The sequence below is a fragment of the Nesoenas mayeri genome, assembly GCF_963082525.1.
Source record: "Nesoenas mayeri genome assembly, chromosome: 5".
Lineage (NCBI taxonomy): Eukaryota > Metazoa > Chordata > Aves > Columbiformes > Columbidae > Nesoenas > Nesoenas mayeri.
The window spans coordinates 29575592-29599608 of record NC_137548.1 but is presented as its reverse complement, the minus strand read 5'-3'; the positions used below and the strand labels follow the sequence as shown (position 1 = coordinate 29599608).

Below are 24017 nucleotides of genomic sequence, written 5' to 3'. Positions count from 1 at the left end.
TTTAGGAATGCAGTGGTGGTGGCTTCACCACCAGAAGGTAAAGACAGTAAACAAAACTCCTATTTTTCCTTTTGCTAGGAAGGGTGCTGGTCTGGGGAAGAGTAAATTCTGGTATGTGAGTCTGGAGAGAAGTAAGGAAGACCTAAAGTAGAAAGGTTGCATTGTTTGTTTACCTTTCAGAGATTTAACTTCCACGCAGGCCAGCCAAGGTGAAACTGAAGAATGACTTTATCCTGATACCCTGTTGATGTGATGTTTGAGTATAAGGGAGTGTGCTTTCTGGGGAATGGTAGGGACACTGGGGCAACAGGATTTGTTTAATGCTTTGTTTTGCCTGTTCCGTGATGAAGTGCATATAATTATAAACATTAAAAATGTAACCACAGACAAAAACAGTCCCACACTTTTATTTGGTTTATGTGGCAAGGCTTTTGTAGCAGCGGTGCTACAGGGGTGGCTTCTGTGAGAAGCTGCTAGAAGCTTCCCCTGTGTGTGACAGATACAAGGCCAGCCATCTCCAAGATGGACACACCACTGGCCAAGGCTGAGCCCATCAGTGATGGAGGTAGCGCCTCTGCAATAATGTATTTAAGAACGGGGGGTAAAAAAACCTGCACAATTGCAGATGCAGGAGAGGAGTGAGAATGTGTGAAAGAACTCTGCAGACACCAAAGTCACTGAAGAAGGAGGGCAGGAGGTGCTCCAGGTGCCAGAGCAGAGATTCCCTTGCAGCCTGAGGTGCAGACCATGGTGAGGGCAGCTGTCCCCCTGCAGCGCATGGAGGTCCACCGTGAAGCACAGAGCTGTCTCCAGCCTGTGGAGGACCCCATGCCACAGCAGGTAGATTTCCAAAGGAGGCTGTGACCCCGTGGGAAGCCTGTGTTAGAGCAGGGGCCTGGCAGGACCTGTGGACCCATGGAGAGAGGAGGCCAGGCTGGAGCAGGTTTGCTGGCAGGGCTTGTGACCCTGTGGGGGACCCAGGCGGGAGCAGTCTGTTCCTGAAGGACTGCACCCCATGGAAGGGACCCAGGCTGGAGCAGTTTGGGATGAACTACAGCCCAGGGGAAGGACCCATGTTGGAGAAGGTTGTGAAGGAGAAGCATCTCCCATGGCAGGGACCCCAGGCTGAAGCAGGGAAAGAGTGTGAGGAGTCCTCCCCCTGAGGAGGAAGGATCTGCAGAAACAATGTGCGATGAACTGACTGCAGGCCCCGTCCTTGCCCCCCTGTGCTACTCAGGGGATGAGGTAGAGAAGTCAACTCAAGGGAGTCAAGTTAAGCATGGGAAGAAGAAAGGCGTGGGAAGAAGGTGTTTCATGATTTGGTTTTATTTCTCATTACCCTACTCTGATTTGATTGGTAATATATTAAACTAATTTCCCCAAGTTGAGTCTGTGTTGCCCATTACAGTAGTTGCTGAGTGATCTGTTGTGGCCCTTATCTCGACCAACGAGCCTTTTGTTATATGTTCTCTCACCTGTCCAGCTGAGGAGGGGAGTGATTGAGTGGCTTTGCTGGGTACCTGGTGTCCAGGCAGGGTCAGCTCACAGCAATGCTATAACACCTGGCCTACATATTGAAAAGTACTAGGATCCTACTGAAGAAAGTATGAAGTAGCAGCACTTATTGACAGGGAGGGACTAAGGACATGTACCAGATGAAACAAGACATAAAAGGGCTTCAGTGAAATAATAAACTTTCAATGCCTGTTAATGTTTGTGGGCAGCAATTACTAGGTAAAAGAGAAGTTAAATATTCCTTCCACTTCCTTTCATGCCATGATCTTTGTGTGTCATAGAATCATAGAATAGTTGGAAGGGATCTTCAAAGGTCACCTAATCCAACCCCCTGCAATGAGCAGGGACATCTTCAACTAGATCAGGTTGCTCAGAGCCCTGTCCAGCCTGGACCTGAATGTCTCCAGGGATGGGGCATCTCCCACCTCTCTGGGCAACCTGGGCCAGTGTCTCACCACCCTCATTGTAAAAAATTTCTTCCTTTTATGTTGCCTGAATCTATCCTTTTATAGTTTAGAACCATTACCCCTTGTCCTACCGCAACAGACCCTGCTAAAAAGTCTGCCCCCATCTTTCTTATAGGCCCCTTTTAAGTACTGAAAGGCTGCAAAAAGGTCTGGACGAACTGTTCTCCTTTTCCAGGCTGGACAACTCCAACTCTCTCAGCCTGTCCTCACAGGAGAGGTGTTCCAGCCCTGTACAGCTCCTCTGCTGTTGTAGAATGTGCATTTGTAACTGGTGTTAATTTGTGCAGGTGTATGGGTGTTGCTGTGGTGGTTGTTCTATACATTCTTGCTTTGTATAAAGCATGCAGAATGAAGCAGTGCCAATGCTTTTAAAGGGAGGTTGTTGAGCTTGCAACATTAGCCTCTGAAAAATTATGAAGTGGCAAACTGAAGATTTCTTAATTCTGTCTCCTTATGCCACGTGCCATATACTCTGGATAAAGAAAAGGTAATGTATTTCCAAATGTGCGTATACAGGCAACTGTCAAATTTAGTTCTTTTTGCATTTAAATACCTGGCCTTACAAATATGGACTTCATTTAGATTAATTTCTAAGAGAGACTGAGAGCACTTGGTTTTAGTTGTTGGGATTTCTGTTTTATTTTTTGAAGTTGAAGGCTAATTCTGTTGTGTAATAAATAGCCAAACCCTCTCATGTATCATCAGTAGAGTTTGACTTCCTGATACAAATGGAAGTCTTCTTGCATTCCCCTGTACTTTGTACCCTGTCAAGGGTGTGTGTCATACTGGCTGTACTTTCGTCTAACAGATTCTTTCCTGATGAATTTTGCATTTCAAGTGTGTTATGCAATATGAGCACAAAAGGGACTAGATTGTGATGTTCTTGATCTCTCTTCTCTTTGCCTTTTTATGTGACGTTGGCTTTTTCCTTTCTAAAGGAGATCAAGTGAAAATTTGATTGCCTCTTTTTTTTTTTTTCCCCCACTCACTATCTGAAAAACTGATCAGATAAGTTTGAAATTCTTATACATTTTGCTATGTATTTTTTCAATCCATACCAAATTTAAATCCATGTAATGAGCCACAAATAAGAAGCAAGTTGTTCAGTCTGTTTCGTATGGTCATACAAATTACCTTGCTAGGAATGCAAAAACTTGAGAGTATATTCAGTCAGATATTAGGGCAGCTCAGTTTTGTTTGTATATAAATTTTAGTGACTGTAGATGTTTTTTTGTATGCAACTGAAAATTCACTATAAGCTTCTGTCTTAAGATGTTTTGGGGCTTGTTAAAAATACGTAATTCAATATAATAGAAAGAAATTGGAGGATTTCCCTGAATTGAAATCGCTGCTGTTCACTTGTAAGCACTAACATTTTGATCGCTAAAATGTATTCTTTCTACCTCTGTGTGGAATGTACAAGCAAATATTATCAGGATTTAAGAACATACCTCATTTTTCAACTGACAGAAAATGAACTTGTGTATTTCAAAAGCTCGGCACATTACGCACATCTACTGGGAAACTCATGTTTAGACAAGGACAGAATTTGTATTTCAGGAATTCTGTTCACTTCTCTGTGTGTTTGTAACTCTTGAGTTGGTGAAGCTGTAGAGTAACAGCAATGAAAATGCTGGCAAAGTAGCTGACATTAAGATGATTTAATTGTGAAAATAGGAATTTGTAGGGCATAAGAAGCTTTGACTGTGAACTTCAAGAATTCCTTTAGTGTGTGACAGATAGGAAAAGCTTGCAAGGAAGTGATTCATCGTAAGTGTATATATATACATACTTGTATAGATATGAAAATATATATGACCCTTGCATTTTGGTGTGTTGAGGTTTAGTGTTATTTTCCTATTTCTTACTACATTTTCAATAATAAAACATAAACTTTGAACAAATATTGTTTATACAGTAACTGAGCAAAATCAGGCAGTTCTGTGTTAAATACAATGCATTAACAATCTATAGCTAACAATAAGTCAGTTAAAACATTATTTTTTTTTTAATAGCAGAGCAATGAAAAATAGTGTTTAAAGTCTATTGTTGTTTTCAGTGTGAGGCCTGGATTTGAGAATAAATCTGTAAGGTAATCCTGGGAGGTTCTGAGCCCTCTTGCACTGTGATATCTGTTTCTTTTTTCATATGTAGCAGTTGAAAAGGGATTAGGGGGACCTGGTACCATACAGAATAAATCCGTGCAGCAATTATTACTTCTGAATGGAAATTATTATGGTTATGCTATAATTTAATTTTTCAAAAATTAATTAGGAGTTCTTAGTGAGGAGAGAGTCTGTATAAATGGAAGATACTCCATTAATATAATTTTGCAAACTATAGTATATTGGGAAGGCTGCTAACGTTTAATGGTCAGGGAAAAATTGGTTTGCAAGTTCACAATTGAATTTTATTAGCTAATGGAGGATTATCTAACTATGGAATAAATATTAATTTCAGCTACAGTATATACACAGAGCAATGCTTATAACACAAGTAACAAAAGCATTACTTACATTTCCTCAAATAATTTACTTAAAAGCAGTTTGCTGGCTTAGTGAACTGCATAACTTTTTTCTTTTTTTTTTTTTTTTTTAATCTGCTGTTTGAACTAGTTGGCAGAGAGCAAAAGCTATTATATTGCCAAAAAGATATTGATAAATATAACTTTTCTTCACTTAATTTAAATGATTGTGAATGTTCTGCTGGGTTTCTTTTCTTCATGACAGTTAAATGCTCTCTTATTATTTCAAAGCTTTGCCATTTTATGATATTCTCAGTGTCTTTTTTTATTGCTTAATAAAACAGTATATTCAAAAGATCAATAGTGAGCGTATGTTTTCTAAATTTGGAATTTCTGAAAGAAGGATAGCAGTAGTTATGTCTGGCCCCATTGAGTCTAATAATATTGCAGGAGCTCTAGTAATGAAATTACTGATAAAATTCTAAAGTCAGAAATGGACATTCGTGTTTTTTCACTGGGTCACATTTACATGTCTGCTACTCTTTAGACTGTGAAACAGAATCTCCTAACAGAAAATGATCGTATAAAATAGAATCTATTGTGACTGTTTAAATTTAGAGTTCTGCTGGAAATAACTGTATCAAGAGATTGTGGTGCATCCCTTTGAGGAATAGAGAAAATGTTACATAGGTAGTGTAGTTACTGAGTTAACCATGAAGAACTTTCTTGATCTTACATAAGAGTTTAATTTTAAAAATGCAGCTTGTATTCTCAAAGTTGCCTTTATCATGCTTTACTGGTGGAACTGCATCACAATTTAAACAAAAATTAAATGCAATTCCTTCGAAAAAAATCATAGTTTGCTACTGCCATTATCTCCTGATTTGTGATTAAGTGATTTTTAAATTGCGTGTAGTCTAATGATTCACTTTACTGATTCTGTTTTGAAAGAAGTCTAAACTGAAACCCGCTATGTTACTTTTGGTGATGCCTTACCCCAGTTTATGTGGATGGCTGGAGTAGTCCCATGTGTCTTACATGTGACAAAATAATCGTTTAGAATGTTGTATTTAATTGTGATTTGTATTTTGGAGGCTCTTTCATATGTGATAAGGTAGTTGAAAATGAGCAGAATGCTGAAGTGTTAAATATTTTATTCTGGACCTTGACTTTTGCCCTCAAGCCTGTAACAATTAACCTCAGACTGGATTAATTCACCTCTTGTAGAATTTACTTGTAGAAAAAATTGATGACCTTTACTTGGAAGGGAAAGGAGGTGGAGGATACTCAGCTCTGCAAGGAATTATTTATAGGCATGCAGTTGTTAGCTGCTGTTTAAAAAATAAAAAACCTCTAGACAGTTAACTTATTAAAATTTTATCCTTCATTATACATAAATTCATACTTACAAAAAAAAAAGTAAGACAAAAAAGTATGAGGAATGTACTGCAGTAATTAAAGCCTCTTACTGAGGGCAGTCTTTTTTGGAAAAACAGCAAGTCAAATTTTACTAAATGCTATTGGAACATAAATTACTGAAACACTGTAACCTGAAAAAAATATATTTCAAATACTTGAAAGTGGAAGTGTGTTACTCTTCATGTTGTTAATCCTGCAGTGCAGTAATTATAAATGTTCTGATATGGATTATGGCTAGAAAATATTCATTATACTATAGAGTTTACTCATACAAATGGTTTTTCTGGTTCAACTTCTACACAAATTGGAATTAAATTGCCGAACAGTTTTGTTGTAGTAACATGATAGATACACATTTCATTTTACATACATGAACGAAAGAAATTATTATTTTTTTTGTTTGTACACTGAACACATGTACCTTTTTGCTTTTTTTCAGAGGAGTAGATGTTTCCATCTCTCTTATCTGCTAGAAATAAAATTAAAGAACTGTAACTAATTCTGAATTTTCTCAGTATTATTAACCTTGTGATTTTACTGTTTTTTTTTTTCCCCCCTGTGAGTTGCTGTATTTTTCCTCTTTCCTGCCTGTTCTCTACAGTACAATGGAGTGGCTTTTAAGAATAAAAAAAAAAAACAAAGCAGAAAACATCAAAAATAGAAAAAATGTGTTTGATCCTTTCCCTGTACTGACCAGGGGCTAAAAGTGACAGCAAGAGTTTGAAAGCTTTGCTTTGCTTTAGTTGATGGTCATAATGTAAAGTACACAGAACTTTACTTAAAGTGGTGAAATTAGAATAAAGTCACAGAAGGATGCAGGACAGGATTCATGTGGAATGCAAAAGGCAATATTTAATATGCACAGAAATGCATTTTTTTAAAGTGGAAAATCAACCAGTTTAGTGTACTTTTCATCTTTGTCACCAGTGTCCAGGCACTTGAGGGTTGTTGTTGTTTTTTTTCATTACATCTAATCCTTTGAACAGTGTTTTTTTTCCAGGTCTTTTCAGCTATTTTTTTTTTGGTTTTGGGTTTTGATTACAATATTGAACCTGAAGAGGCTGGACTGACTCAAATGTATTGAGTGCCACAGCTTTGCTTTGAAAGCAAAACCAGTTAACCCTAGTTGACTGGAACGTTGTTTGAAGTGATATCTTGAGTGGAAGGTACAGCATAGGGACCGTCTGCCCCCGGGGTTCCTGCCTCTCCCTGTCGTGCTGTCCCGTTGTCTGTCTCACTGTTACAGGTCTGACCTGGGCAGTCCCCGCTCACAGGAGCGAGTCGGTGCTTCAGATAACATGACCCTTCCCAGAGGTTTTTTGTGTGTTGGGGCAGAATCCTTGACCTGAACATGTATTGTTAGCCTATTTTATTCCTTGTGGGTATAAAGAACCTGCCTAAATTAGTCTAATAAAGCTTTTCATGCACTATAACTAATATTTTTGGATCCCTGGGGATCTGAGAACTTTTCGAAATATGTGTTATTTGGTGATTGTTAGGAAGACATTTGGGATTGGAAGTAATGGCAAGAGACTTAAAACTAGTCTTGTGTTAGTATTCTAAGCCTAACAAATCAGCAGTGCTTTAAAACAAAGATATGGCTAAATTATTGTGCTGTTTACTTGTGCCAGACTTGCTTTTGAAGTATAGTCTTCTAGCAAGCAATTAGTTCTTTTGCTTTTAGGTAGGACTGATGAAGTCATTTCTGCAGAACAGTTCTGTTAGTGAAAAATGTCTTCCAGAGCTTTGTTTCCTCTGCAGTCTATCAGGAGGGAAAAAAAGTAGAAAACCTACTCAGGCAATGGGACTGCCTAAATATGAAAAGCAAATCTTCTGGAAAAAGCTGCATTTCTTTATGCATTTGTTTCTTAAAGTCGAACTGTGAGCCTTGAATAATGCTCTGAGTCTCATTGCTATTTTGCTTCTAAGTATTTGTGATGCCTTTGTGGTTAGATAACACAGTTAGTGTGGGGTGTAATGGGAAATCACAGCTTTCCTTGTGTGGAGCTCTTCAAGCTTAAAATACAAATTGCAGTATTTCTGGGGCAATTCTGCAAATAAACTTTTATAACACAGTATGAAATCAAGCTTGAAGTCTCAATTAGTCTGTCACTTGCTGTAGAATATTCTGGGCTTCTGGCATAAGCAGTTAAAACAATGATTTAAAATTTGTGAGTCTGGCCACCTTCTGGTGACGACATCCTTTCCTCTCTTTCATAGGTTAGTCTCTCTGTTTGTTTTTTTCTGGGATACCTCCCTTGCTTCCCCCCTTGCTTTCCTTGTTTTCCCCACACCCCATTGTTGTAAACCTTATATAGTCTGAAGCCTTTGTGTCCTTGACTGGAACCTGGATCCTCCTATCACAGAACAGTGATCTTGAGAAGTGACTTTCAAAATAAACAGCAATTAAGTTCCTTATACTTCTGCATAGCGGCAGCTGTATGAGAATTATTGTTTACTGTGATGAACAGAAGGTGCTGTGTAAGTTGGAGTCCTAACTTAGATTGTGATTGAGTATTCTGTAGTCACTGTAGCATGAAATTGTACACAATTAAAAACCAGATGATGCAAAAATTTTTCAGATTTTACAAGTGACCATGCTGAAAATCTGTTTCAGCTTGTCTGTATGTATGGTACATTAATTGAGTTTGTCTCAGATAATCTTGTTTAATGTACTGGAATCCAGAGGCCTTTCTGTAGTGTCTGACTAGCGTAGTGTGTTTTGTTTGCCATGCATCTGTGTTTCAGGTGGTGAGATGTCACTGAGATGTGAGGAGGTGGAAAACAGCAGTTTGTCATGAAAACCTCAGCTAATGATGAGCTGTGCAAAGAGCAGCAGAACCTTTAGCTTGTGTATAAACTATGGAGAAACATCAACTTGCTCAAATTTTAATAAATGTATGCAAAGGGTTTACAGTATGGGTTTTTACTTAAATAACACACTATGAAAAATGAAGGAATGCTTAAATGTCTGAGTTATTCAGAAATACATTTTTAAATATGCTGCTTAAATGCTTAAATACAAGATGCTAAAATGTTATTTGGAGACTTGGGTGTTATAGACAATATGTAGTGTAACTTTCTGCAGGTTTTTCTGCTGTATGCTGTTTGTGCCTCAGTTTCCTTTTTAAAAATTCAATTCTTTCACGTATATCTGGGAATTTCAAGGGAAAATACATTACTTCAGCAATGCACCTAAACTGTGTAGATCTCCTAGATGTTTATCAGTTGTGCATGACATGCTTTCCAACATTGCAGATGCTGTAAGTGGAGCATCAGACCTTGGGGGAGCACAGCACAGGTCTTCAAATCCACAGGATTCTTGAGGAACCCAGAGCAGGTTTCACAGTCTAGGTTTTGATTCCCTCATCTGTAACATGTAAGAATAATTTCCCACCTCAGAAGCGTGTTGTTAGCTAAAAATGTTCATTTTGGGTGCATGGATGTTCTGGAAAGGGGGCTTGTATAAAAATGAGGAATTGGGAAACAGATATATTCAGAGCATAGCCTGGAGCTGGCAGTGGTGACTATGCTGGCAAACTCTTCTGCATTGGTAGTGTCTTCAGAAACATTTGGAAATCAGCATGCAAAGGTCAGTAGGTTGTTTTTAACTGGAAATTTTTACAATTATTGTACTTTTTGATGGATTTAGCTATTGATCTTAAAACAACTTCAAAGTGCCACTTTCCTGCTGGATGACAAAAATCCAGTTAGCACAGACAAGTGACTTCCACTGTTAAGATTTTTTGAAGACAAACATTAAGTAAAATAATTAGTTATTATTCTAGGAAGTCTCTGATCTTCCATTATATTGACAAGTTCCAAAAATAACCAAGTACAATATAAAATCTTCAAGGGGGAGGAAAATCTGAGCTTCTAGTCTTCTCATCTCATGTTTAGATTTTGCCATTGAAATGGTGAAAAACCCTAACTTCCCCCATATTTCAGACACTCGAGAACTCTGAGCTACTCCTCTGCGTTAGGGCTTCCTCAGCCAGTGGGCTCAGAATAGGTTTGCTAGGGTGTTGCATGAACTACCATACTATTTAATAATTGTAAGCTACCTTTGCTTTTTCTTAAACAACATGATGCCTCCTAAGGAGGTGTAGTATAATGTCACCATCTTCTGGAATAATGGTCTTTACTAAGCTGATGAGATAAGACTGAATGTAAGCCTTTGTTTGCTCTGCAGATGTCTTCTGAAAACTAAGCCAAGAATTAAAATGTTTCCTTGGGGCTTAACCCCAGTGGGCGACTGAGCACCAAACAGCTGTTTACTCTCCACCCTCAGGGAGATGAGGAGAGAATCAGAAGGGTAAAAGTGCAAAAACGTGTGGGTTGATATAAAGACAGTTTAAGAAGTAAAGCAAAAGCTGTGCACAAGCAAAGCAGAACAAGAACTTCATTCACTGCTTCCCATGGGCAGGCAGGTGTTCAGCCAGCTCTAGGACAGCAGGGATCCATCATGGGTAATGGTTACTTGGGAATACAAATGTCATCACTCTGAACATCCCCCTGTTGCTCCTTCCTCCAGGTTTTATTGCTGAGCGTGACATCATATGTCGTAGAATATCGCTGTGGTCAGTTGGGCCCAGTTGTGTCTCCTCCCAAATCCTTGTGCAGCCCCAGCCCACTCACTGGTGGGGTGATGTGAGGACCGGCAAAGGCCTTGATGCTGTGCAAGCATTGCCCTACAATAACTAGAATATCTCTGTGTTATCATCACTGTTTTCATCACAGATCCAAAACACAGCCCCATGCAAGCTACTACGAAGAAATTTATCTCTATCCCAGCCAAAACACTACATATAGCTCTGTACATACATTCTATGCTGTACTAAGCTGTGGCCACCATCGGATGCCTATGTTGGGCTTTCTAGAGGAAATGAATAGAGTGGCTCAGTTACTTTGTCATGATAGTCTGCAAGGCTTGATGCTTCTGGGAAAAAAGAGTTAAAAAAAATTACAAAATGCAGAAGATCCATTCTAATGACTTCAGCTTCATTCTTCCCTACATGAGTAGCAATCCAGCCTTCAGACCAGTCCTAGGACTTTTAAAATCAGCAATCTGCTATAATGCTGTCCTGAATTTGCATGTATCTGCCTTTTCCAGTGCCCTACTTGTATCCTACCAGAAAAGTCATTTTATTGACCTTTCATTGGTGCTCTGTTGATCTTATTGATCTGATTCTTATGTTTAGAGAAAACACAGCACCATTTTATTTAGGGCCATCAAGCTAACTGCAAAGTTGTAAATAAGGAAATGTTTTTGATCTCTTGATGACACAGTATTGCTGTGTGTTGTGATTTTAATAAATATGTTTTCTTGCATGTGGGATTTTTGGAGCGGTATGGTGGACATCTGATAATGGAGAAAGAAGTGTTAACTCTGAAAGCAGTGAGAATTAGAGATGTTACTGAGATCTCATTAAACTAAATCTTCTTTACATGTTATGTTTTAGAAAATCTTCATGAGACCCAGGGCGAAGGAGGAGGAATGCCTGTTGCTTTTAATGAGACAAGGCTGATTACCAGAGCCCACTGAAGCACTTCAGATTTGAGATAGTCTTAAGAATGCTTTTTAACAGTAGGCACACAGTGGGATGCTCTACAGTATTTTCTGTTACTTTGAGAATATGAAGAACATTATAGCCAGAATATACAGCAGGTTGTGAATTTTTCTTGTGCATTGTATAAATTTGATTAAATCTTGCTGCTCAGCGCAGTTTATAGTCCTTGTTGTTAACCAAAGAAAATAAGATTCAGTTTTTGTAAAATGAAACTCTGCCATTGAGAAATAAGCAGTGCACATGTTTAACAACAGAGAGGCCCCTTTGGCTACTCTGTCGGTCAGTGTTTGTGCACTCACAGCAACTCCCCTATTTTACCCACCAAGGTGAAGAACTTCAAGGACGATCTCTGAAGATGGGTCTGTTCTGTGAGATTGGTGTATCTGTCTGGGCTCTACACAGATGAAACCTCCATGCAGGTAGTGGGTGTTGAGGTTGTACCTTCTGGATATTTGACTGACATACTGTAGAGCACTTGGATTGAACTGAGAAGCAGCATAGTATTTTGGTGAACATTTTTAGAATAAATGGATCTTTTCCATTCTTGTTACTCTCCAGTTCATGGACCTCATGTACTGAGCAGTCAAGGGTTGGCCTCCCTCTTTTTTTTTTTTTTTCTCCTCCCTTAAAGTCATTCTTATTTCCATGATAAAAATGAAGCAGACCTTGAATCTCCAGTAATGAATGATGTTGCAGATACTTTTTTTTTTTCCTGTTTCTTTTCTCACAACCCTCTCATAGGTAAATATTTAGTAATTTTTCTTGAGACTTCTAGCAGCGTTATAACTTGTGGCGCTATGCATGTTGTTGGCTGGGGCACCAAAGCAGTGCGTAGAGATGGCTGTAGGCTGAAGTTCCAATGTCATCAGCCTCCTCATAACAGAACTATCTTACTGAAGGGGGGAGAAATAGGACTGTGATTCCTAGAAATGTGGTTAGACGGTATAACGCCACCAGAATAAGCCCTGGCTAAAGTCTGAAAAGAGCTGTGGAGTAGAGAAGAGGTGTGTTACCCTGGTGCAGCGCATCAGTCCAAGCCCGTCTCTTTTCCTATAGCAGTTCCATACCCATTCCTTAATGCAATAGCCATTCAAGTGATTTGTTTAGCTTCCTATTTTGTTCTTTTTGATTTGTAAACCAAAACATCCAATTTATTTTCAGCCATATTTCTACAAAATTACATGGCTTGGATGCCCACTTACTTGATTGCTTGAAAGCTTTCATCTATCGAGTTTAGCTGTTCGATTTGTGTGCTTTTGGGTGTTACTTTGTCTGAATTTGGAGTTCAGCATTGCACTGCATTATATTCACACTGTTTTTATTTTACTAGCTATATGTTTTTTACCTTGGGTGCATCAAGGTTTTCTGTCAAAATATGTACTATAATAATATATTTTTTATAGCTTGAAGTATTCTTTTTGTTTTTCTAATGGTTACTGCCTGTGCATGCTCTTAAAATAAACCAGCTGGACCAAATAAAATTCCTCTTGTTCTTTTGTGTGTGTGCACCATTTTGAGATAAGGTGTGGATTTATATGGCAGAGACTATTAAGGGGAGTTTTTGGCTTCAATGAGGTTTTGTTTTGAATGCACTTTTTTTTTACTTTCTGCTTGTTTGTCCTTTTGCCAGCAGAACAATTACAATATTTCCTCCCCATTTTTTTTTTTCCTGGAAAGCATAGGAATATGGAGCATGACAAGGACATTACCTCTGCAGTGTTCAAATAAGCATCTTTTGTTACTACAGAAATTTTAGAAGTCCTGCAGACTTTGGCCAGGATTTCTTACCTGGAGCTGTTGACATTGTATAGTTTAGGGGCGGCTTTATTTGGTACCTCACCTCTGGGGTTCCAAAGCAGGCTTAATACAAGGAGAAGAATACCCCAGAACACTTGTGTGTTAATGGGAACGATTCTCTGATTTGTGAGATTAGTGAACAGCAAAGTTTAAAAAAAAAATTAAATCCCTTTGTGTTGTGGGACTTGGATTTTGTTCTGATATAAATGACTTGTGTTGTAGGACTTTGATTTTGTTCTGATATAAATGACTCAGCGTTTAGCAAAGTGTTGCTGAAGTAGAAGGCTGCTTAGCAGGGGATTTTTGCCTCGCAGCATGGGGTTTTCATACAAATAGATGAAGTTGGTTTCAGCAGCACAAAGTGACATTATGTTATGGGCAAATGCATTGTTATTCTGGCAAAAGATAAGTGAATCAGTAAAATGTAACAACCTAAGAAAAAGTCAGGCCGGGTTCTTGGGTAGAATAGATATATATGCATATTGAAGGAATGAGGGGGGGAAAAATAGACAAATGCTTTTAACAAAGAGGGAAAACTGCTCTTAAAAGGAAAAAAAAAGTGTAAGCTATTTCTTCAATAAAAACTAAATACCCAAAACCAATTCCACCCCCAAAAAACCTTGTTTGCTTCTGTTTTAGAAAATCTAATGAGGCCCCTTAAGAACTATGGAGTCGCATGGTGAGCATATGTTTTAATTTAAATCAAGCTTCTTTACAGATGTACTTTGTTATTGCGCTAGAAAGCTTACGTTTTTGTTTTGTTTTCTCAGCATGTCTATGGGTTTCTTGATAGAAGAGACCGCCCCGGTTGTGTGGAGGGGGCTCATGGTTATGTCAGCTGTTGAGAAGTTGTTGAGACAGGTAAGGACTTAAGTACATATTTGTTATATATACATATGTTATTTTAAAATGCTTTTAACTGACATGAATGTTCATGACATTATTTCATATACTAGTTGTGAGCTTTTTTGTAGTTTTGTTCTTAAATTCTTAAGAATTTAGTCTTAACTTCAGGTAAGAGGGGAAGACGACGCTTTTTGCATTTACCTGTTCCCTTCAAATAGAGCTGTTGTTCCATGCATTTTATGAGTGAATCACCCCAATTTGCCTGCTTTCTTACTGCTTTTTATGTTTTTTTATGCAGTTGTTAAAAAAAGGGCATTTTGAAGTTGCCTAAGGATTTGAATGTATAGGTATCAATGCATATTTACAGCTGTATTCCCTTATGTCCTTGTTAATTTCCCAGCACTGAGAGTTCTTGGATGGCATTTGACGTATGACAGGTACATGAGAATCATTATACGCTATCTCTGTGTAATGCAGATAGATTGTTAGTTAATAAATTTCTTGGCATATGGAAGCGAGGTGGCTTTCTTATTTCTTGACAGATTTTTTTTTTCCTCCTATTGTGAATAGATCTGTGAAGTGCTAATGAGACAAACAGCTGAAAAAATGCATTAAAGTTGCATGTTTAGACTTTTAAGTGACCCACATTCTTCATGGCTGACATCCATTTCAGGGATTTAATGTATACAACTTGGAGATCAGTGTGTTTCTGTACATTTGCTGTAAATGCCTCCAAATCTTGTGCTCCCTTAATGACTGAGAAGAAGATGATTTTGTTTTCAGCCTTTTCCCATTTTTACTGAATCCTCCTCGTAACACAGACTTTAGAACAGTTACAATTGCTGCCCTAGTCAGAAAATCCATGTGTCTGCCAAAATTTCAGGAAGAACATCTTTGTCTAGATTTGGCCTTTAAAAGCAAGGGGTGTCCATGCCAGTAGCTGTGGGAGGCTGTTCTGACCTCTGTGTGTGCTGCATTGCGTCGGCCAGGCTCACAAACACTAGAGCCTAAAACCTTGAAGGTGGAGCTGAATTCAGCACCTGCTGCACTGGCTGCTCCACCCTGGCAGAGCGGGGACTGGCAGGCTCAGAGCTGGCACTGCCACCCGTGGTGTCCCTGGCTGGGCAGCATGTGCCAGCATCCTTGCGGAGGGTGCGGGTGATGCTGTGTAATGAGCTCATCGCTCCCTAGCAACCAACAAAGCAGTTCCAGGCTGGCCGATCATGCTGTAGGAACGAGACAGAGTCCATTAGTGCTCGGGGCATCAGTGGTTTTCCTGAGAGTGTTTTTTCTCCCCGCAAGCATTTTTCTTTTGCACAATGACCAGGGTAGTCTTAAATCTGTGCTGGAAAAAGTTATTTGCATCTCCTCCTTTGAAGAAAAAAGCTCACGTGTGAACCAGCAGGTTCTATTTGATATACAGGTGATTTGTAGCAAATAACTAATACATTTTCCAGACTAACTCATGCTGGTTTGGTTTTAAAAACTGTGATCTCCCATCTGACATAGTTACTAGTCAGTCTCAAGAAGGGGTTAACTGTAGAACCAACAGTGTTATAGCCTTGGGCACCTAAACAAGACAGGACCACAGCATGTGATGATTTTAAAGACATTATCATTTCATTTTATATTAGAAATAGTTTTGTAATCTGTTGGAGGCTTTGGAATTTTTCCTTATTTTCTCTCTGATTGGTCTTGTTTGAAAAGTTAAAGTTACTTGCAAGAGTAAAATACTTCTGCTTTTATTTAACTTTCTAAAGTTGGTCTTAAGATAGCTGCTTTACCTCAACAGCTACATATAAACCATTTAAATTAGCAACATGATCTATAGTATAAGTGTAAGGAGCTTTGGTGCATTGAGACAAGCTGATAAAACATTAAGTTCTTAATGTAATTAAGTCAGCCAGATAGAAAACACAGAGACTCACGGACTTTTGCATTAAAAACACTGATGCTATTTTATTATGGTGTTTATTGTTAGATGTTGGAGGGGTTTTTTTGTTTGTATTAAGAGTATCAAGACTATGCGGTCACTCTGTGGAAAAACTTTGGATGCTTGTTTGTTTGTTTCCATATGAACAAATCTGTTTTCCAGAGTTTATCGTGCTTCAGATACTTCAATAAAACACTGAAGGGCCTAGTTTCCAAATTCATTAATGGGGACTTGTTAACTCATTAACTTGTTAGCTCATAATTGGTCCGTGCCTGTAATGAGTATTTAAATGCTTCTCTTACACTTGCAGCTTATTTAAATTTCTGGGATTCTTACTTTGGAAAATGCATTTGTTAAATGTTTACATTATGTGCTTTCTTATATACATGTATTACAAAGAATGTGGTTACATGCAGTGTGTATGTTTGTCCTTCTCTGGTTTTACTTCTTTGGTTAATGAATGCCTTTTCAGCACAATCCAGAGTCCAACCTAATTTTTGTCCCTTTTCACTTCTACTTGCATATGGCCAGGATGTACATTACTTTTCAGCTAAAATACCACCTTTTAAATCCAGGCTCTCTTTTAGCCACATGTCTAGTCTGAGAAGCCGCCTTTCTTCCTGTGTGTTGTATAGTGTCAGACTGGTAGATAATGGGGAATAATATTTAAGACCAAAATTAGTGCTTAGTGTTTCTCTGGTAATCCATATCTCATGAACAAGGATGCTTTTCTGGAACACATATGATTGACCTTAAACAGAGTTTGAAGGTAATGTGCCTTGTAATGCAAAATAGAGTAAATAGTTTAGTATACTATATTACTTACATTATATATTGATGTATGTGTATCAAATCAGTATATAAATGAAAAAATATATATCGTATTGATTCTCTAATATCCTACTTTTAATAAAAGTATTGCTCAATAGAAAAGAAAGAAAGGGGTGGTGATAAGTTATTGAAAGAACAAGAAATACATAAGGAAATTATTTTTTTTACCTGTAGTGAAAGTGAACTGCAAACATTAATGGAACATTTGATTCTGTATAAACAAGTTCATAACTCTTTCAGGTAAATAGTTTATATGGCATGAAATTATTCAAAGTTTTGTTATGGCTGTGAAGTGACTACTTTGTTCACATAATTAGATGTACTGCAGGCCTGTTTACACTGCAGGATGATCTTTTTCTCTTATCTGGGTTTTAACTTTTCCCAGTTCCCTGCCGCAATTATCTTCATGTAAAAATTCTTTCACCTTCCTGTGAATCTTGCTTGGCTATAGGTGAGGTGGAAGAGAGTATTTTTTTGTTTACTTGAGTATTTTAAAAAATAGCTCTTTTCTCTGAAGATATCTTTAAAACCCAGGTAAGGAAATTTTGGTAGCTCTCCAGTGTCATCTGTAGCACTAGGCTTTTACTATTATAATCAGTTTTCACTTGACAAGCACTTCAGAAGCTGCCTACTCTTTTGTGTAGTCCTGTTCAGCACTTGTTCCCTTACTCTCTGTGTGTCTCGACTCAGTGCTGTGGTACTTGGTTCAGATTAAACAAGCTACCTCAAAATGTGTCATCTTGGTATATTTGCTGCGAGAGCGACTTCTGGTTAACCTTTAGGCTAAGTGTAGTAAGGATACTAAATACTTTGAGAGTTCCATAAAGCCTGCACTTGAACAGTAATGTGTCTGAAAAGATCTGTTGAAGTATCAAGTAGACAACTAAGAACTGTGGAAATGTAAAGATTGTTTTGAAAAAAAAAAAGGCAAGCAAAACTTGTTGGCTGGTTTAAACTGCTTTGCAACAGGGATTTTAAATGGCCATCGCCATGGTCCCATACAGTCTGTATAGTAAATTTTCTAGCACCATTCTCATTTCTGTCTGAGGAGATCTTGACAGGTCAGTCAGTGGAAAAGGCGCAAAGAGAAGGGTACGGGCGCAATCCTGAATGGACCCGGGAGTGGCTGTTCTACCTCCTGGAGTATATTGTAGTCACTGCTCAGCTGAAAGGTTGGGGGAGTGGCGCTCTCTTGGCTGCTGAAGTCATAGCAGCAATACAAACGGGATGGGTTTCTTGTTGAGGCAGTAATTGGTAGGACTTTTAAGATGAAGGAGAGTGTTGAACTCTGTCTTATTCTACATAAGTTGTCAGGTTGAAATACCATCAGAGAAGGAAAAAATTCAGTATGCAGCAGACAAGTAAATTTTCCTATTAAAAGAAAAAAAAGTATGTAAAGTGTGAGTGCGTATTTCAGCATGTAGTGTTCTCCTTGTATCTTTGCCATATCATTAGATAAAGTTTTAGCGTTATTGGAAGCAAACATTACCTATACAACGTGGATTACAGATGTCAGCAATTCTTTTAAGTGCAAATAGTCTCCTTGGAACTAGCCCAAAAATCTGTGTTCTTTTCAAGGCAGGAGTCTCTGGTTGATTAACATCCTTAACAGGATTTGTTATCCTGACATGGCATTTTAACCAATGTTTTTGCAGGCTAGTCAGATCTTACATGGTAAGACTCTTGTATTTCTTCCTTATCATGCTTCTCTAGAGTCTCAAAGACATTCTGTGCATTGCAAGCATCCTTGGTATAGTATGGCTATAAAGTAGAGCCTCAGTGCTCTTAAGTGTATTGTGAGCTCTAAAGGTTCCTTAGATTTACCTGATGAGGACAGACACATTTTCCCAGAGAGATGATAAAGCTTTTCTTGGAGTCGCTCAATTCTAATGAGTTCCTAAAATACTCTTCTTATTAATTGTAATTCCTCCATTCCTTTCTTGCTGCTTCCTTTAGCACTACTTTAGTGCCTCTGTTTTATAAAAGGTATGTATTGAAAGAAAATTAAAATAAAGCAATTGGAAAGGAAAGAATGCAGGGAACTTAGCAGGAAGCAAATTATGTAAAACTTGGAATGCAGAGCAGTTGCACATGAGCAAAAGGAAACAAGGCTTTGTACTTTGAAGCGTAGACAGGTTTTATCTCCTGTGGATTCAAGTTGAAAACCATAAATTCAGCAGAAGAATGATCAAAAATATTTTATTAGCTCAACCCAAAGCTGAAAAGGGCTATAGTCTGAAGATCCAGCCTTGTCCTTAGAAAAACTTTACCTCAGTTTATGCGATCATTGTAATTTACATAAATTTGAAAGTTTGGCCTGAGATGGAGATTTTGCATGTTGCTTTCCTTCTGAAGCTGTCCTGTACTAAGAGAACTGCCTCGAAACCAGCTCTTCCCAGAGGTAATGGTGGCATGGAGTGTGTATGTGTGAATATAAGTATGTATACTCAAACCTTTTCTGTAGCATATTTCTCTGATGCTTAGTTATCATACATAAGTAGTTGGAGAGTATCATATGTTGTTTGGAATAGGGAAGATGCAGACAGATGGATAAATTGTCTTTGAAATATCGAGCAGACTGTGGGTTGTGAGGTCTGGGATATTTCAAGAGCCTCCATGAAAAAGCTGTCATAAAAGCAACAGTGGAGTGAATGGAACAGTAAAAAATCATGTTTAAAGATTTGGGGTTAGATTAACTTGGAAACAGTAGTAGTATTTAAATATTGGGAGAGCCAAGACTGTGGAGGCTCTGTTATTGTGGGCTGTTGATCATTGCCTGAAATGGCTCATCTCTGTAGATATTCAATACTGGTTTTGTTCGACCTGCATCAGTTAGTAGATGGTTATGTGTGTGTGTGTTTATAACACACTGTGTTAAATCTCATAGATTCTTCAGCTTACACATTTTCACAATTTTGTACTGTCTTGCTCACCTGTATGTATAAATAGATTTCTTACAAACAGAACAATGGAGGAGCTAAGGGAAACCATTCCAAATTAGAAGGAATGATGTATATTTGATTTGGAAGCAACACACAACAAGAACATTGCCAGTAAGGTAGTTAGGTACTACATGCAGACCCGTCTGCCTGATGGATTAGTATGGTTTACTAAGAGTTGTCCTTTGGCTTCTGTTTGTGTCCTTTTTGTGAGACCATGGAAGTTTCATTCCATACTGTGTGTTCAGCACTGTACTGAGTTATCATTTCTTGAAAGATGCAAAAAATACAAAGACTGGTATTTATGATTTCCAGGTAAATCTAAACTTTCCTTTGATGCTTTTTAGTATTTATGAAATAAATTTATTTTACATCAGTATAGGTTGCCTGGAGAGATTCTAGAATCTCTCTTTTGGAAGATTTTTTTTTTCTTTTAGTCTTGTTATCAGTGTCATCCCCGAGTATTTTACAGTGTAAATTGGACAAAGAAAAAATTCAAAGCTAGCAGCAAATAACATGTTAAAATTAGAAGTTACACATGTAAAATAACAGAGAGCATCTGCCACAGTTTATTTTCGCCCTGCAGTAAATGGTGACATATCTTTTATGTCCAGATATTTTAGAAGAAAAGTTGAAGAAAGGCAAGCGGGAGTGAGTTCAGGAATGGACTCTGGAGACATGGATTTGAAGGATAGCGTGTTTTTAAGTGTTTGCTGGGCAGGGTTACTGGTGCTACTTCTGTATATGAAAAATTTCAAAATGTGGGCTACAGTAGACACTTAACGCCACTCTTCCACTAATAAAGAAGTGAAGTCTGTTTTGGCTGGCTTTTGTTTGGTTGGTTTGTGGTTTGTTTGTTTGTTTGTTGGGACTTGGGTGTTGCTGTGCTGGACACGGCAGCGCCTGAGGGGCAGGTGTCCTGCCAAAGCCTGGGCTGGAGCCACTGCCTACCTGGGATGGTGGGAGTAGGTCACTTGTCATTCTCACTTGTCATTCCCAGTGGTACTGTCTGGGGGCTACTTTTGCCTCCTGGATTTACCTCCATACTCTTTGGCACTGTCTTAGGAGAAAATGTGCAAGACTTAGATTTTAAGAGTACCAAAAACTTCTTATCGTTCAGATCCATGGCTTGGGAAAATTGGTGTGAAGTTCGGTTTTTGCTGTGTTTCACCACTTCCGTGGTAAATGTAATTGGAGGCTTGCTCAAAGATGAAATTATTATTAGTGTAGGCAAAAACCCATTTCTTGTCAGTATAAAATTAGTGAGAGAGTATATTGGTGGATGAGAGGGAGCAGGGAAATGAGATTTGTCAGAGAATGACACGTATTGGGTCAGGAAGAAGATGACAATAACAAGCTGATGGCTCTGATTTTTTGCAGCTATATTTTGAATGGATCCCCAGAATAGTAATAGTGAGTCAATGATGAAAATTATTCTTGTTGTAAATGTAAAGAGCAAGTGAGGAAAAAGCACTGCAATGCAGTGCAGTGCTTTTCTTGAGGGTAGATTTTATTTTCAACACTTTTTGGTTTAGTAAGGGCACTCTATCAGGAGATTACCATTGAAGGCATTTAACTTGCATTATGGCAGTAAATTTTAGAGACAGGAAAAGAGTAAGATGCTGCTGCAGTGGTAAGTTGTAGCAACCATGGTCAGAAACATGAATAGCTCTTAGTATGTTTTTCAGTCTTTTATCTTATTGCCTTTTAATACACATTTAAGAGTCTGTGAACACTTATTTGTTTATCAACAGATTAGATGTACCTAAGGGCATATGCTAATTGCCAATTGATATTGGTTTCCTCTTTCTATATTTTGTGTTTTGCTAATTTCAAAACTGAATTGTCTTTCACAATATTCATGTATTTATTCAGTCTGCAGGTAACTGAGGAATTGAGGCAATAGTCTGTATCAGGATATTTACAGTTTACATTTCACAGAGCTAAACAAAGCTGTGCTTATATTATAAACTACAAAGAAGTGTTAATACTTTGCAGTGTGTAATTCTAAAATACAGTAGTCTCACCAGGTGTCACTACAGTGAAAAATTTGCCAGCATTTCAGCAATTACAGAAATATTTCTTCTGTTTTATTTTTCTGGTTTGAGTTATCTTAGCCTGAGGTGGGCATACAGGTTATTAGTTCAGGCTAAAGTCTTTACAGCTTGGGGAAAAAAAAATAAAAAAGGTAAGTTTAGACATCCCTGCTGTTCAGAACAGTAAAATCACTTGAATCTTCAGGGAGTTGGGATGCTTTTTATTTTTATTTTTGTGATCTAAAGTATGAAAATGAAAAGATACAGACATGTCATCCCTGCAGATAAGATCACTGATATTATGTATTTGTTCTATTTAGAAAGGTCAAGATCTGCTGTTGAGATATTTTGGAAAGCAGAGCAACACTCAACAATAAATAGTGGCCGAACTTTGCAGTGCTAAGACTGCACTTTGGTATCCTACCAAGACTGCAACAACGGCTGCCAGACAGTAAACAATAGCTCTGAATGCTTGTAAGATTTTTTTCTTACATCTTTAATAAGCTTTCATTTAAAGCAAGGAAGGTCAACTGTCATCCCTCATTTTATCACTGAAATTAAGGAAACTGTTTCAAGGGCAAGATAAGCAGGTGACCCACTCATCCCGTATGAAAGAATTTGTTTTTAAAAATGCTTTAACTGATTTTATTTTTTTTAACATTTATTTTGCTAAGTGTAAAGGATGGAGAAACTAATTCTTATCCAGAGTCCACTGAAAGAAATGGAAATCCTGACAGTAATTTCTACACCGTGTTTTGGTTGTGATGTTGATGTTTAGAAAAGCCTGGTACAGGAATTTGTATAATCATCACTAGTTTACTCACTTGCGAACAGTCGCCTTGAAAGTTCCTGTTTGTCCAGAATGAGCTGCCTTAACCAGTCCCAATCAATATGTACATATTTAAAGGAAATGATTGTACTTCCTGGAGATTAGAAGCTAAACATAGATTCATAGATCTACTGTGGCCAAAAGTCGGGGGGGGATATGACAGAAGGTTTCTGCTTTGCACCCCTCTGCCCCCTAGGTTCATTCCCTATGGCGTTGGGAGTATTCCTGCCCTCACCCTGGGACACTGCTCTTCTGTGCTTTCGGATGGGTGTGATTGAATGAATATGGGCTTGATTCTTTCTTTTTGTTTCTGGCTGAAGCTACAAAACCTGTTCTGTTGCCTTTCTTCCCCTAATGAAGGAAGCAAGATCTATACAGATCCCTGTTGCTTTATTGGCTCACGTTAGCAGCTGATATGAAAAGGGATTATAGTCTCTGAAAGGAATTGACAGTCACTGAACGAAGTGTTAGGAAGGCCAGAAGAAAACAAAAACATTAGCCAACATCTTACTGCTGAACTGGAAGCATTTGCAGTAAATGTATTTTAACTGTCTTTGAGGATTTAAAAAAAAAAAAGCCTAACAACATAGTGAGAATGTATTTACAGCAAACATTTCTTGGCCTGGTTCCTCAGCTGTCATGGTTATGACTGTGCAGCTACTGCTGCTGTGGGAACAGGCTGTGAGAGTGTTTTCTTTGCTCTGCTTCCAGTAGCCTCGTCTCTCACCCAGATTACACAGGTATGCATGTGTCTGTCCTCCTTTGCATGGAACAAAACAAACACAAAACATGCAACTGTTTTGCTGGGTTTGCTGACTAGTCAGGAAGAAATGGCAGAGTTCAGGGTGTCTCAAGGTGGCTCTGCTGGGGTAGAACTGATTTTTTTTTTTTCCATTCTCTCTCTCTTCCCCCCCCCGCCCCGCCCCCTTGAACTTTTAAAGGAAGCTGGTTTGAGGTTTAAGGTTTCTCTGCAACAAGGTTCAGAACATTCTGCCTAAATGGCATCCAGCTTCATTCTTCGAAAGAGTTGATGATTTAAGGATGTTCCTAGTTGTTTGCTAAACAGGAGTAACTGGTGGTAGAGGAGCTAGGAAGAGACAAGGCACTACTTGTCATTTTTTCTAAATGAAGCTTCCATTATGTACCTGAAAAAATTTTAAAAATAGTAGACATCTGGTGCTACTCTTCTATTTTCTCTATTCTCGACCAATAAGGGTGTCTGTTCTTTCTTTCTAGCTCCTGTAGCTTAGATGCAAAAAGGGACTGCGGTGTTGCTGTGCTGGACGTGACAGTCCCTGAGGAGCAGGTGTCCTGCCACAGCCTGGGCTGGAGCCGCTGTGTACCTGGGATGGTGGGAACAGGTCACTTGTC

General features: G+C 38.4%; 1 protein-coding gene across 4 annotated transcripts in view; it reads left to right on the top strand.

The window, feature by feature from the left end:
• Positions 1-24017, top strand: part of NUBPL (NUBP iron-sulfur cluster assembly factor, mitochondrial) — a 108831-nt gene that overhangs the window by 18156 nt on the left and 66658 nt on the right. For all 4 annotated transcript variants that reach the window (XR_013922235.1, XM_080346167.1, XM_080346168.1 and 1 more), the window contains exons 5-6: positions 13872-13911; positions 14003-14093. Coding sequence is in view for 3 of the 4 variants with exons in the window: in XM_080346167.1 (XP_080202293.1) it covers positions 13872-13911; positions 14003-14093 (131 nt within the window). In the remaining variant the exon portion in view is untranslated. The remainder of the gene's footprint in view (positions 1-13871; positions 13912-14002; positions 14094-24017) is intronic.